Source organism: Silurus meridionalis, chromosome 4, assembly GCF_014805685.1.
Source record: "Silurus meridionalis isolate SWU-2019-XX chromosome 4, ASM1480568v1, whole genome shotgun sequence".
Classification (NCBI taxonomy): Eukaryota; Metazoa; Chordata; class Actinopteri; order Siluriformes; family Siluridae; genus Silurus; species Silurus meridionalis.
Genome location: NC_060887.1, coordinates 9,350,872 through 9,367,213, shown reverse-complemented (window position 1 = coordinate 9,367,213; position 16,342 = coordinate 9,350,872). Strand labels below are relative to the sequence as shown.

Below are 16,342 nucleotides of genomic sequence, written 5' to 3'. Positions count from 1 at the left end.
GCAATCTTTATAGCAGTTTTGCTCACTTTTGCTTGTATTACAGTTGGTGCCTGTATATAAAAACATTTAGCTTTGCAGCAGGTTTAATAAAAAAATAAATGCTGACTTTCTCTGCACCTAACGTTAATAATCCAACAGTAATCCATAAAAAAAAATAAAAATAAAATAGGAAGTCAGTGTTCGCGACACTGAGAAATCGCTTGTGTCAAAAAGCAAAAACCAAACAGAGCCATGTTTAGAAAAAAAAAAGAAAAAAAAAAACCCCAGCTTGTGGTTACAAGAACTATTTTTATTTCCACAGTTTTGGGAAAAAAAATACCTAACACATTTTTGTCAAATTATATGTCTCGGACAAGATTATAGCATTCTTTACTAATATGTTATAGGTAATTGGTGAAAGTGGTTCTACAGATACAGTGGTGTCTTTATTTTTATCTTTGGGGACAAACAAGATTTTGCAGTGTGGTTGTGGAGATTTGTGCTTGTTTAGAAAAAAGGGTTTCATTAAATTCGGGTACTGGTGTAGGTGAGGTGAGGACCTTTGGGGTGCATTCAACGTTCCAATTAATCCCAAAGGTGTTCATTAAGCTTAAGATCAGAGCTCTATAGCGAGATCTTTCACTCCAACCCATGTAAAGCATATGTTCATGGAGCTGGCTTTGTGCACGGGCATTGTCATGCTGGATCAGGTTTGGGTCTCCTAGTTACATCTACAGAATCCAAAGACATCCAACTCTGAGGTAACATTTAATAGCCACAGCTATTTTTTTATGTATCTACAACTGTCGAATCTGAAGTGCAGTATTTTAAAACATCAAATTCATAGTCTGTTTTGCCAAAAATATATATCGTTTTGTTTTCCATTGTTTTAAGCACAGATAGGATTTAAAAAGATGCTATGGGTTGCCTGGAAATCCATGAAGACTAAAATATAGACTCCTGAACCAAACTTACGAAATCTGTTTACAATTCAAATATTTTTTTTTAGTTTGGTTTCATGCCATGCCTGGAGTTCAACCCACAAACTTAGAGGACCATAGTAACTGAATCAATGAAGGGTATATAACATGCCGCACTAAAGGAAATGTGTAGCGTTACAACAATTTCAATGAATGCAGTGGTAATCAAACAGGATAGCCGGCTAGATTTCAAGATCCTACATGATTTCAAACGGGTGCAAATCTATTAATGATAACTGACGAAATAAAAACAGTTCTTGGTCGTAGACTTTTGGCCTAATTGGACTGAACTGGCCCTAAAATGGACCTGCTGGAGTGGGCTCAAAAGCTTTGATCACTTTGTCATTTAAAGTAACAAGGAATTTACATAGAAACACAGTTTCACTAAACCTTCAAAGCATCAAACACTGAACCCCATCCCTGTTGTTGTTTTTTTCAGTGATGTAGCTATAGACACACATAAATATTGGCATAAATACATTTGATTTTTCTCATAATCACATATCCAAAAACAGTAATCTTTCTGTTTGGAAAGTCCATGCAGCCACTGCAGCCCTGGAGGTTTGTGAAAAAATTAATCATAAGTCCTCTATTCATGCTGATCCAAGTAGCTTTGTGCAGTTTTGATCTGAGCCTCCACTGTAGCGTTTCAGAGGAGAACTATGCCACATGTCACCTGTTTGGAAAAAAAGAACACAACATAAGTAACCTATAACTGATATGGCATAACACTATGACGTTAAAACATTATGAGTGGTGAAGTAAAGAACACTGATTATCTCTTTATCATGGCACCTTTTAGTGGGTTGGATTAATTAGGCAGCAAGTGAACATTTTCGCCTCAAAGTTGACGTGTTAGAAGCAGGAAGAATGGGCAAGCGTAAGGATATGAGTGAGTTTGACAAGAGCCAAATTGCGACGGCTAGACGACTAGGTCAAAGCATCGCCAAAACTGCAGCTCTGCCATTAGGGTATAGTGTTGTCAATAAGTTTACTCAGTCTGCAGCAATAATTTGATATGTGGTATGTGCCAAAATAATACCAATATGAGTGCCAGGACCCAAGATTTCCTATTAGAACAATACACTGCTTGCATTTGCCTTTTTTTGGGTGCATACTGGTGCCATCTCCTACCTGGCTAAGTGACAGTAAGCCCCGGGGAACCCACATGATGTGACAGAAAACATGATTCCTCTCAGACTAGGCCACTTTCTTCCATTTCTATATTGTCTAGTAATGATGCTCATTTGCTCGATGAAGGTGTTTGGTGTCTGTGGCTACACAGTTCTATATGCAGCAAGCTATGATGTATTTGTGTACACATCTGACTGGATAGACAAGGCTTTGCTCACCAAGTGCATCAGTTAAACTTGGTCACCTATGATCCTGTCACAAGTTTACCAGCTATCCTTCCTTGGACCACTTTTTAGGTATTAAACAATGCATACAACACCTTACAAGACCTGCTGTTTTGGTGACACATTGACTATGTCATCAAGACATCACAATGTAGCCCTTGTCAAAGTTGCACATGAGGACAAAGTTTCTGTTGTCCAATATAACAACATTTTTTATGCCTCTGTCTGATGCAATCTAACAATACAGCACAATCTGTTAAACAAAATGAATTGAAATAGGAAATAGCTAATTTAATTATCAAGCAGAGTTATGTCAGAGAAAAGGCTTTATATAATTCCACATGGGAGTCTTCAAGCTAGTCATGAAGCTGAATCTGCTTGGCATCAGCACATATCTCTGCAACTGAACTTCCTAACAAACAGTCCACAGTCGGTCCGACAGAACACCGTCACCTCCTCCAGTCTCACTTAAAGAAATAGGGTTCCTCAGGGATGTGTATTGTCTCCTCTTCTACACTCGCTTTTCACTTGCCTATCCCTCAAACAGCATTGTTAAGTTCACAGATGACACCACGGTGGTAGGCCTGATCAGAGCTAACGATTAGACGGCTTACAGGGTAGAGATCCAGCACCTATAGCATGCTGTGAGGACAATAACTTGAAACACAACACCAAGAAGTAAAAGGAGGTCTTTGTACAGTTTAGACAAACCTGCAATCACACTCATGCCCCCATTTACACAAACAGAGCAGTCCACATCTCTGAGGATCTCACCTGGTCCCTGAACTCTTCTATCCTGAACAGAAAGGCACAACAGAGCCTGTATTTTCTGACGAGACTTAAAAAGTCCCGCCTGTGCTACAGGATACTGGATAACTTTTACGCTGTACCATTAAGATCATCCTCACTAACTGCATCTCAGTGTGGTACAGCAGCTGCACTGCTCTGGGCCATAAAGCCCTTCAGAGGGTGTTGAAAACTGCCCAACGATGCATGGGCACACAGGCACCAGATTAGAGGACAATTACAAAAAATGCTGTCTGCATAGGGCGAGGGGCATCCATAACTTGATCACTGCACTACTGTATATTTCACTTATATTCATTCTCTATATACTGTATCACACAACATTCATACGTGTACACAATTATATCATGTCATTTGGGCATGTTATCTTCCGACAACTATGCACAATCTTTGCACAGTATATTGTATATTACTATATATACACATATATTATTACCTTCTTCACCTTCTGTACATTATTCACCCCCAGCCCTGTACATATGGACCTTATACCCTTGTTAATCACACTGCTATTTATTTATTGTAAATAGGCCACTTATGCACTTCTGGTTAGATGATAAATGCATTTCATTGGCTCTGTACATGTACCTTGCACAATGACAATTAAGTTGAATTTAATCTAATCTAATTTCAGAATATCCAGATCCTTTGAAAATTTGATTTACCCGGGATTTGTCAAATTCATATGTCGGATTCAGAATCTGTGGGATAAGCCTGGAGTAACTAATGTGCTAGTAATTGTATTGCCTTTCTCTCATGTTTGTAGGAGTACACTTTAGCCCAAAGCTAGAGCCCAAAATTTAGCTGAGAATTCTCTAATGATAGTTGGCTATACAGTGCTTTAAGTTCCAGTCTTTTTAAAAAGTAATTTTTCTTACTTCAGAGTTATAGAAAGTTGACCCATTTCTGCATAGACAACTGAATTAGCTATTTTTTTTTATTATTATTTTTTTACATTTTGTAACTGCTTACTGGCATTAACATATTAAATGTTTTTTACGTCCAATGACCACTTTAATAGCAATGAATATAAAAAAAAAGAATTTAAAATGGAATAAAGGCACATCATACCTTTGAACATCATACACAATAACACCTTAAAAGAGTTTGTTGATGATCTGTTGTAAGTGTAATTGTAATTGTAGGACTGTATTGTTGTAATGACTATTTGATGATTACTCAACTGTAGACTACATTCAGGTTGTGTCTAGTTCTTGGTTGAAAATGACAGCCGTAAGTGGTCAAAAATACATACCAGAATACAACCAAAAACTAGACTCTCAATTCAGAAATCCAAAAAAAAGTTCACCAAATTGACTATCTTTCAGAGACCTCTGATTGGCCAATTTGTCATAATTAGGAGTGCATTTGTAGCTGTATTTCAAAGCCTTCCTTTGGAGCAGTGACCTTTTGCACTTGATACCATAAGAGAAAAATCAAGCTCTTCAGAAAATATATTGAAGAAAATGTGGACTTCTACAAGTCTGGTTCATATTTAAGAGCAATTTACAAACAACCAAAGGCACTACTGTACCTGAGGGTAACTGTATAAACAACTGTATGCAAATATGCAAATCTCAGGACCACACAGGTCTTGCATTGTTCCCAGGGTTAAACAAACATCGGTCCAAAGGTTAAACTGAATTAGTAAAGGCAGATACTAAAATATTTACTAATTTATTTCACCAATAATATTGGTATCAAAATGTTTCAAAACTAATCCTGTTTACAAGTAAGTAATTTATTTATTTATGTTTACACTCTATCACCTTCAAAATAGTCCCCTTGCACAGCATTACAGCGCTCCCTACGTTCCTGCCACCTCTGGAATATCTCCTGGAAGTCTTCTTTTCAAAGCGTGTGAAGTACCTTCTGCGATTCATGCTGGATCTCTGCAATGGTGTCAAAACGGTGACCATTGAGCCGGATCTTCATCTTCGGGAAGTGGGTGAAGTGAGATCATGTTGTTTCCGGCGAGAAACTCACATGTGAGGAGAGCTCAGTGACTGGGTGGAAGTTTGTGTTTGTTCTAACTTGCTGTCCATGATGAAATCGCAGAGGGGTTAAACCATGTGGTCAGAATAGCAGCAGTTGCGCAGCTTCGGATGTACACAGGACGATGTCTTTTAGCATACTGACTTAAGAAGGTTGGTGCTCCGTGTGACTGTGCGTGGGACTATGTGCTGCCATCTGTTGAAGTGTTAAACTAGTCTTGAAACTTTTTAATACCACCAGGTACATCCACAATTAAGAGACTTCTGCATCATCATAGACGGAAAAGCTGTCAGGCCAGAAAGACACCCATTCTCCAAAACTTGCTCAAAATAATGCGGGCTAAAAAGTGCAGTTTAACACATGGCTAGACCAAGCCTTTTTAGATTGAGGGGTATGTAAGTAGGTATTTCAATGTATGAACATATTAGCTAGTCTTTGGCCTGAGTTCAGGATCCCAGATGTAGCAGCTTGGTGTGGCTGGAATTTGAGCTCATGGCCTTAACCACTAAGCTACCACTTCCTTTACCACTGTCACTGCATCAACATTTTTTTATTTTTGAATAGCTACTCCATTAATCAAAAGGCTGTGCCCCGCTGGACTGGGATGATACCTGTGGACAAGGTGGCGGCGCTGCAGTGCTTGGCTCAGAAGCTCAGAAGTGCTCTGGAATGACTGGCCCAACTCATCCAGCTTCTGCTCCATAGAGATGATGCGCTGCTCCAGTTCTCGGTATGAGTTGTTCCAGTTGGCACTCAGGTCACACATGATCATCTGCATCTGTCCAATAAAAGATTAAGACATTTTATTTTGCCTTATAAAGCCTGGTCTGGGTTTGAACTTCTGTAGGGTCGAGCAGCATTAAAGTTTAACTGCTCTACACAGTTTTGCAATAACATGCTTCTTTTCATTATGCTTCACTTACTGACTCACTCTGGAGTGGGATTATGGACTGAAAAACCAGTAAATAGTGTTCTGGTATGCTTTTGATTGCAGATCAGATAAGGCTTTAGGCAACATTTTTCATTACTGCCATTTTATTTTCACTTATTGTGCTATTCTAACAGATGTATTTGTATATATCTACCTGGGGGAAGTGGGTGCTCAGTGGTTAACCCATTGGACTTCTGATTGAAAGGTTGTGAGTTTAAATCATAACACCCCAACACTGCCAAGCTGCCATTGCTGGGCTGCTGAGGCCCTTAACCCTGAAGTGATCAGTTGTATCAATGAGATAAATTCCTCTGTATAAGGGAGTCTAGTAAATGTCATACACTGAAATGTATTTAAATGAAAAAAAACCCCAAATCTAGGTTAGCCTTTTTGTTTGCCGGACCACCATGTCACACAAGTGTTAAATAGCAATTCTACAACACTGAATCAGTCATTATTTAGAGGGTCAAAAAGATAAACCTAGAAGACTTATGATACATAATTTAAATATTTAGGCAATGCTGTTTAAAAGAAAAAGCTGTTGTAGCATTTACAGTTAGCTAAATAGATAGCAAAACACAGAGCTGGTATTAATACAGGTATTCCCCGGACTTACTTATGGACTTATCAGAACGCATCTCCAAAGAAACTTGAAATAATTAGAAGTTAAGGCATGGCAGGTCAAAACTGACTGTTGTATGTTCGCGAGCAGAGCGAGAAGCATACGGCGCTAGGTTAGCCTGACGTGCAAAACTTGTATATTATTTTTTACATTATTGTACATATATATATATATATATATATATATATATATATATATATATATATATATATATATATATATTTTTACAATTTGTCGTATTGCTCTTTTCATCGTTAGATCGAAAAATCTTAGAAAAAAAAGCTTAACCTTCATAACCCTGGGACCATCTTTATAAACAAACGGTTGAGATAAATGCATGCAGGACACCTTACATCCTTGTTTGCTAAAACGTATAATTTTTTTTTCCCAGGTATGTCAATGGTATCACTCACAGCTTGACCTTTTGGTATGTATAATTTTAACAGCAGGCATGTGTCAGCAAAAATACACGTACATGTATATACACTATATATACACTCAAAACTTTATAAACACATAAAAAATAGTGCCTATTCAATGATTAAAAGTTTTGTAGCATCTATGAAATTGAATAGAACTATAGATCAAATTTTTTTAGAACGTTTATGTCAACCTTAGAGAGGTCCACCATCTCACTTGTGTAGTCCCTCAGTTTCCTCTGCTTCAGCCGCAGATGACGAAATCTACAAGTGGAAAATAAAGGAGGTTCACTGAGGTTAACAGACAGAAACATCTCTAACCTTAAAAAAATATTTAAAATAACTGCTTTTCTCAGGAAAAGTTGCTCATGTCAGTTGCTGCTGATGACTAAATTTGTATGATCAATGAGAATAAGCTGGACAAAGGTTTAAATATCTCTTGACATTTCTGATATTGTGTAGTATTTTAAGGCTTGTCTAACTTTGGATGATAATTCAGTGTTTCAGAAAGTAGAACGGAAACCAATATTGCAGGGTGGTTGTAAGGTAACTGCTGAAGCAGGCAGAATTGGCTGGCCTTGGAGTGTCAACCAGATGAAATAGTAGCCTTCAAAAAAACAAAAAAAAAAGAAACCATAAAAATAAAAAAGGAAATGTACCATAAACACAAAATAAGGAAATTGCCCACCTATTCTGACCTTTAGCTCTTTATCCAAAAGTCTAAGATGTGCCTAGTGTTATTTCCAGATTTTTATTTCCAGATATTTTCGTGTGCCGGACGACTAAAATCCCTCCACCCTCATAAATGAGCAAAAGCACACACTCACATGCTGTCTGGCTCAAATGTGTATGGAAAAGTTTTGAAGGCCAGTTGCCGTTGCTAATGGTTTTAAACACCGGTTCACAAATTCACACGTCTGAACTTCCTGTTCATGACTTAACTGAAGCCTGGCTGATCTCCTTATCAGCAGGAAGTTGCGGGTGCAGAATGTAAACAACAGACTGTAGACATCCAAAGGAGAGAGTACTATTTCAGTTAGTAACATTAAGGAAAAGGGGACAACACGTGTTTGAACCAGTTGTCAAACTTAGATCTTAAAGAGGAGGGTTTACTTGCACTGCTTGCCAAGGTGTATCTTGATAAAGTGATCCAACCCAATAAACAAACAGAAGATAAAGGGATAAGGAAAATAATTACCAAAATATAGGTTCACACTGCAACCTCCACCATGCTCTTGTTCACCAATTATTAACAAGAAAATCTGAACAAATCCTAATCATATTCGTTTATACAGACCTTTGTTTGTGTAGAATGTGATGTTGCTAAATTTGTAGCAGATTAGGCAAGTTTAAGGTTACTTACATTCGGATGGCTTCCAGCAGGCATCTCTGGTGGCGTCGGTGCTCGCTGTGCTTGTCCCTGGCCTGTGTGGTGCGGTGGAGAAGCCAGCATTCCCTCAGCACGTTTGCAGCTGCGTTGCGGATCTTTAACGGCACAGAGTCTGCTTAGCGTTCAAAAAAATTGCACCTACATTTTTTGGAACAGCACTTTTTTTAAATTTAATTTAAAACAAAAGGGTGGATTCAGAACACAAAAGCCAGACTGTCGGTGGGGGTGGGGGTGGGGGAGGGTCCTTCCTACTACTACCGTCCTGAAATAATGGGTTATCTCTCACTGCCAAATTCTGTGGCAAGAAAAAACTCCCCGAGATGGCATAAGGAAGAAACTTGAGAAGAACCAGACTTAGAAGGGAACCCGTCCTCATCTGTCCAGTGATGTGATCAGAAACAAATTGTAGTCCTAGTCAGTGTAGCAGACTGTTGACACGAACTACAGTACAAATCCATCCTCAAAGCTCCCTTCTTACTCAGTAATTTCATGGAACCCCAGGGCGTTGATGAGAAACCATCCCCAGCTGCACAGAGTGGCCTCCAATCTATGAGAACCCCATCCAGAGGCAGGCCTGGACGACAGGTATGTCATACAGTATTTCTACTGGACATACTGAGCTGGTGGCATGGCGGACCAGCGGACATTGCCAACACAGAACACTAGGGTCTGATTCCTCATGTTTGTGTAGGGTGCCTTCAGGTTTTCTGGTCCAAAAAAAATGCCAGCAGACTGACTATGATTAATGAGTGTGTAAATAGTGTTGTTCAATGAAGTGGTGATCGATGCTGGTTAAATTGTGCCCAGTGTTATCTGGATCCATTGGAAAAACCTGACCAAAAAATTGCTTGGGCTGAAATATTTTTATAGGTGAAGATAACGGAGAAAAAATCCTTTTGCACTGATGTATATCTTTAAATGGTTACGTCTGATACGAGTTACAAAAAAAAAGGGTATTTACACTCGCTAATGTTATATGAGCAGAACGAAAGGAAATAATCATAGAAATGTTTGCTCTTAGAACAGGATCCACAACAGAATGAACATGTGGGTTACATTCCTGAGGTTTACATCTTTTTTCTGGTCTTTGATTCTATTCTAGTCCATGCCATCCTGCTGAGAGCACTATTTTAACCCAGGCTGCTCATTATGATGTCACACCCTCACTGGCACTGGAGTGCTGTGGTGTTTGGATATTATTAGAGCATCCAGATGTCTTCCTTCAAATCCGTCAGGGTAAATCACTGACGGTGACAACTTAAGTCCACAGGACACACATACACACAGCAATTGCAGACATAAGGATACAACCTGTGACAGGATGTGACACTTGGCAAATCATGAATTTAACCCTTAGACATGCAACAGCACATCAACAATAATAAGAAATCACCTTATGTAACTTGTGTGGTGTATTTCTGGCCAAGAAACACCTGACCAACACTAACATTTGGCCGCTTTAGGTGATACACACTTCCTTCCTTTTTTATTTTTTTAATTGGACTGTTTTCATCTATGGAAACTCTCCCAGTATCTTCTGCCAAGTGTGTTTATTTTTGGGCTTCTCCTTCCCTCTGATAAGCAAACAGATGGATCCTGTTGGAGAGGTGTAGCACAGTGCACCCATCCTTTTAGCATCCTCATACCCCACCTTCTACCGTCATCTGTCATAACACACGCTAGAGTGCACACGCACACGTGTGCACACCAGCGCTTGCAGTTTCCTGTCCACCGCTTAAAACCACATTCAGACTGACACAAGTCCTTTTCCTGACAAAGACCTGATTGCTTCCTGCCTTTGACGCCTTTTGGACACCATTACAAAGATTTTAATGCTTTTTTTTTTGCTGGACCCCACTGAGCACTTTCCTACACTACGGTGCCCTTTGAAATGCGCTTTTAAGGAAAACATTTTGTCTAAAAAAAGCCTAGAAAGCATAATACACATGCGGTGTGGAACATAACACCTGCTCCATTTGTGCCACTTTATACCACATCTATTGAAACTATATGCTGATTCTGTTCCCAACTCAAGCACTTGAGAAATCTTTAAAGGTATTGACAGGTTCATGAAGGCAATCAAAGGATGGTTGAATAACAGGGACTGTTATTCCTATGAATAATGTTCATATAATGACTATAAAAGATATGTACATTTATAAATTATCTGGAAGTACGATGATTATTATATTCAAAATGTATTGAGGTGTGATAGTGCCTGTGTCACGTCACTGAATGCTTCCATCTGTTTTATGTTAAGTCATGATACGATTCAAGTTCTTGTTTGAGAATGGAGGGAAATTGTTGCATTGGTCGAGGATGGAGGGAGCATAGTGGAGTGATAAAGGATCTAGGTAGCGTGGTGCAGTGGTAGGGGATGGAGGCAGTATGGTGCAGTAGTTAAGGATGGAGAGAACATGGCACAGTGGTTGAGGATGAAGGGAGAGTGGTGCAGTGGTTGAGGATGGAGGGAAAGTGGTGCAGGGGTTGAGGATGGAGGAAGAGTGGTAAAATGGTGTAGGATGGAGGGAGTGTGGTACAGTGGTTAAGGATTGAGGAAGAGTGGTAAAGTGGTATAGGATGGAGGAGTGTGGTACATGGTTGAGGATGGAGGGAGAGTGGTGCAGTGGTTGAGGATGAAAGGAGAGTGGTGCAGTGTTTGAGGATGTAGGGAGAGAGGTGCAGTGGTTGAGGATGGAGGAAGAGTGGTAAAGTGGTGTAGGATGGAGGAAGTGTGGTACAGTGGTTAAGGATGGAGGGAGCGTGGTGCAGTGGTTGAGGATGAAGGGAGTGTGGCGCAGTGGTTGAGGATGGAGGAAGAGTGGTAAAGTGGTGTAGGATGGAGGAAGTGTGGTACAGTGGTTAAGGATGGAGGGAGAGTGGTACAGTGGCTAAAGATTAAGAGAGACTGGTGCAGTGGTTAAGGCTGGAGGGAGCGAACGTGGTGCAGTGGCAGAGGATAGAAGGATCGTGGTAGGGTGATAAAGAATCTAGGTGGCATGGTGCAGTGGTAGAGGATGGATGGAGTGTGGTGCCGTGAAAGAGGGTAAAGGGAGCGTGGGGTTGTGGTTTAGGATGGAGGAGCATGGCACAGTGGTTGAGGATAGAGGGAGCGTAATGCAGTGGTTGAGGATGGAGGGAGCATGGCGCAGTGGTTGAGGATGGAGGAAGAGTGGTGCAGTGGTTAAGGATGAAGGAAGAGTGGTGCAGTAGTTGAGGATGGAGGAGAGTGGTGTAGTGGTTGAGGATGGAGGGAGCGTGGTACAGTGGTTGAGGATGGAGGGAGAATGGTGCAGTGGTTGAGGATGGAGGAAGAGTGGTGCAGTGTTAAAGGATGGCGGGAGCATGGTGCAGGGGTTGAGGATGAAGGAGCGTGGTGCAGTGGTTGAGGATAGAGAAAGAGTGGCGCAGTGGTTGAGGATAGAGGGAGAGTGGCGCAGTGGTTGAGAATGGAGGGAGAAGGGTGCAGTGGTTGAGGATGGAGGAAGAGTGGTGCAGTGTTGAAGGATGGAGGGAGCGTGGTGCAGTGGTTGAGGATGAAGGGAGTGTGGCGCAGTGGTTGAGGATAAAGGGAGAGTGGTGCAGTGGTTGAGGATGGAGAGAGTGTGGTGCAGGATGAGATAACTCCTGTGAGGTAGAGGCTTAATTACTTTTTGCAAGTAACAGTTACAGGTAAACATAGGACCTTCAAAGACCTTTCTCACCTCTTTAGAGATCTGGATATCCATCATGAAGAAGTGAACATGTTTCTCTCCTTTGTTTAGTGCCAGCTTCTTCGTCACAACTGCAACTAACATAGCTGTGCAAGCCACACCCTGCCAAACAGATGCACAAATAGCAGGTTATTACCTCACGTTATCCCTTTGATTCCCAAAACACTGCTGAATTTAAACCATCGCACCAAGGTACATCAATTCAGAAGTGAAATAGCACAGTTCAGGTTTAGTAGTGCAGATTATCTTTACCTGTTCCTCTCTCCGGCTTGCGTTAGTGAAAGAGAGGAAAAGAAATAGTCACTTAGTGTTATGAAAATATACAAGCAGGTAATTCTTTCATGAAACATTTCATTCAGCATTCATAGAGACATGAGTACAACAATACATCGACCTCTAAATCTCCTGCTTCTTCGGTTTTATTGCCGGGTATGACTAAGCGATATCTGATGGAGAAATAAAACGCAATTTAAAATGCTGTCTCCAGAAACAATTTTGAAAAGGTTCTGATTTCTGTTTGTGACAGAATTCTACAAAGTAGGAAGCATATCCTTCCTGGGATCTGTCCGCACACTGTGCAAAGGATACAAGTAAAGTGATCACCTCCCTAAAACAGCTGCCACACATCAAACCACACCCTTTCTCAGGCTCAATATTGACTCATCACACACACACACACACACACACACACACACACACACACACACACACACACACACACACACTACTATTATCACACATACTCTTTGGGTCAATAATTCCTTATCAGCTTACTCAGAGTCCTAACCAGGCTTAGACTGAATCACTGTGGATCGATTTAGGCACATTTCTGTTGTGTCTGACAGCCTGAACTGGATGGTAAATCCTGTATCAATTATACAGTGCAAGTGTAAAAACGATGTCTAATATTTCCACTCAGTTGACCTCAGGTGTGGAAATTTATAAACAATTTGAACTTTCATTACAGGACTTCTGTACATGAGTTGCTATCATGCTACTTTTTGGAATAAATAATTGTTTTTCCAGGATAAAAGAAAAATCAGTTTTAAGAACCCATCATTTTCACAGCCTTAACATACACATATGCACATAAAACATAAGCTAGCTTGATGATCTAGAATAGCCAGACAGATCATTTGATGCTCGGTATAATGAGTAATGGGCAACTTCACTAGAAAGCTAACTAGGTAGCTAGAAGCATGTTTGAGTTAGAAACTAGCAGGCTCACTAAGCAAAGCTAGCAAGGCTTTAACCGAAGATTTTTCATGCTAAAGTTATTCGGAAACATATACAAACAATACACAATTTGAAGTACTGTGACGTAAACAAAAGAATAACCATCTTAATTACAACAATATTGTTTGGTTGGAGCAAAAATGCTTTACGCCATGTTGTTCAGTGGACCCTTATCATTCCTAATAAACCGGGATTTGCAGCAGTGGATGCGTTTGTGACTCGGTATTAAAATTATTGTGTAAGTACTGATTTTTTTTATGCATGTTGTTTGTGTGTACTGCTTACACACATTCAGAAATTATATTCGTTATACGTTTTCCATTGAAAAACAGTGATCTGAAATTGCTGCTTGTGGCTTAGACCTTTAGATTGATGTATAGTTAGTCAAGGTTACACTTCTCCCATTTTATTTAATCTATTGCTAAACATTAACACCTCCGAACAATGGGATATCGGTCACGTTGGCGTGGGGCTGAAGGCTAAGGGGTTAAGTTAACCAACCAGCTAACATAAACTTTTTTATGCACAATAGAGGTGGTCCACCATTTATCAAAGCTCACTAGATAAGTTTGTATAATTGCTAAAAACGCATTGGTCAGATATGGTATGTCTTGATGTGGCTATATAAAATAACTGGAATATATGGAACCTTTAATTGGCAAGCACATATAACATAATGTTAGTTTTGTCCTCTTTCTGTAAGCTAGATAGAGGAGTGAAGAAATGTATATTAACAATAATGTTCATGAACCAATTTGTCAAAAAAATAAAACTAATCTATTTAATTCAGTTTGTATATTTGTATATAAATGGGGGGAGGGGTAGCGCAGTGGTTAAGATTCTGATCAGAAGGGCATGAATTCAAATCCCACCCTCACTAAGCTGTCATTGCTGGGCCCTTGAGCAAGGCCCTTAACCCTAAACTGCTCAGTTGTATGAATGAGAGAGTATGATTGTGTGTTGCTCTGCATAAGGGTGTCTGCCAAATGCCTTCGATGTAAATGTATAGCACTTTTAATAATGCCCCAAATCAGCTTTAAAAATTAAGTCGATTACAAATATACATTTCAGCTATTCAAATTCATCACTATAAATTGTGCTATAACATTATATACCTCTGCTATAAATGGACAGTGAGGATGGGTTCCCTCTTGAGTCTGGTTTCTCTCAAGGTTCTTCCTTATGCCATCTTGGGGAGTTTTTCCTTGCCACAGTCGCCACCGGCTCACTCATCAGGGACAAACTTACACTTATAAAGAATATACTCACTTTTAATCACCACATTATCTGTGTAAAGCTGCTTTGAGACAATGTTCATTGTTAAAAGTGCTATACAAATAAAAATAAATTAAATTGAAATTGATCCCCAATGAGTGAGCCAGTGTCGACAGTAGCAAGGCAAAACTCCCTGGCATTGTAAAAAAGAAAAAACTTTGAGAGGAACCAGACTCAAAAAAGGGAACCTCATCTTCATCTGGGTGACACTGGAGGTCCATTCATTATAGTTCCATTATCGTTGAGCTTATCATCTGTTCACTGATGAACTCTTGAATGAAAACACTACTCCTAGAAATATTAATAGACCCAAGGCATTGTAGCAAACCATCTACATTAATCACAGTTCAAATCCATGATCAAATCATGGTTCCCAAGTTAACCTTCACAGTAACTCATGAATTGTTAGTGTTAAGAAAAATTATCAAATAGAATTGAGAGAAAATAGAACATTCAGATTCTCTGTGTCAACTGTAGAAGTGAACAAAAAGTACTCTGAAAAGTATATACTCAAGAGTTTTTTTTTTATCAAACAACATAATTACGCTTTTGTTTCTGGAACGCTACTTTGATGTGTGTGAGTCAGGATCTGAAACACACCTCAGAAGCTTCAAGTAAAGGATGTGACTTTTCTGTAATCAGCATTGTGGTTGTTGCTTGGTAACTGTATTTACATGCTGCGAGCTACATAATGATAACTATACTGTAACTATGAAAAACATCCCATTAATTATATATAGGCAATGGACAATAGGCGATGAATAGTGGTGATACATGTTTTGTTCCTTATCGGTGGTTCAGCACGAAAAACTGCACACTGCTTGTCAGCATTTTCAGACTGAGGTGACTTGTTGCATCATTTCCCTCTGGATAGTGCTGCAGGGTGAACCCTGATCAGATTTCTTTCTTCGTACACGGCAATTCAAACGCTAGATTTAATAATCCCCAAATTGTTTGTGTCTGCATGTGTAACAGAGACCTTATGTTTTCACTGCTGCTAGCCTCTGATCCCACGGCTTTGTCAGGGTCCTCTGAGACCCCACCTCCCCATGTTGTGCACTACCTGTCAACAGACCAAGGAGATCTAACATCCTTTTATGTTAGATGTCAGTTATATTCTGTTACAGGCTTCAGTGTTTTTTGTTGCCTTCCCTCTATAGACCCAGGTTATAGACTCTTCTATGGAGGGGTTTTTCTGACACAGTTGCCATCTGACAGTCACACACACACACCATAAGGACAAAAAGTATTGGGGCACCGGACTTTTCCAGCTATATTTTGTACTTTTCCAAACTGTTATGAAAGAGTTGAAAACACACAATTATATATGATGTCTTCTGAATGCAGTAGCATAAAATTTTCTCTCCAGTTGAACTAGGAAACTCAAACCTGTCCCAGCATGACAATGCCCCTGTGCACAAAAGCCCCCTAAAGATACGACAATATTACAATTGGCTGGAGAATCTTAAATGGCCTGCTATAGCGCTGATGCTAAAGTATGGAATATTAGTCATGTTGGTTCAGTATTCCTTTCACCCAGAATAAGTCTCCAACTGTTCCTGCTTTAAAACAACACTTCACTGTTTGACTGTGGGGTTGAAGCAGTCTAACATCTCCTCCCCTGTTCTACGTTTTAG

General features: G+C 39.8%; 1 protein-coding gene across 2 annotated transcripts in view; it reads right to left on the bottom strand.

Annotated features, from left to right (window-relative positions):
- Nucleotides 1–268: 268 nt before the first annotated feature.
- The window catches only part of kcnn4 (potassium intermediate/small conductance calcium-activated channel, subfamily N, member 4), a 49,289-nt gene continuing 33,215 nt past the window's right edge, over nt 269–16,342 (bottom strand). Inside the window, exons 5-9 of one of the 2 annotated variants that reach the window (XM_046846661.1) lie at nt 12,186–12,296; nt 8,455–8,576; nt 7,286–7,355; nt 5,731–5,891; nt 269–1,635 (exon numbers count right to left, since the gene is read on the bottom strand). In XM_046846661.1, coding sequence (XP_046702617.1) covers nt 1,632–1,635; nt 5,731–5,891; nt 7,286–7,355; nt 8,455–8,576; nt 12,186–12,296 — 468 coding nt within the window. In that variant the 3' untranslated portion in view covers nt 269–1,631. Of the gene's footprint in view, nt 1,636–5,730; nt 5,898–7,285; nt 7,356–8,454; nt 8,577–12,185; nt 12,297–16,342 lie in introns of both variants that reach the window. The other variant, XM_046846660.1, reaches the window with a different exon arrangement.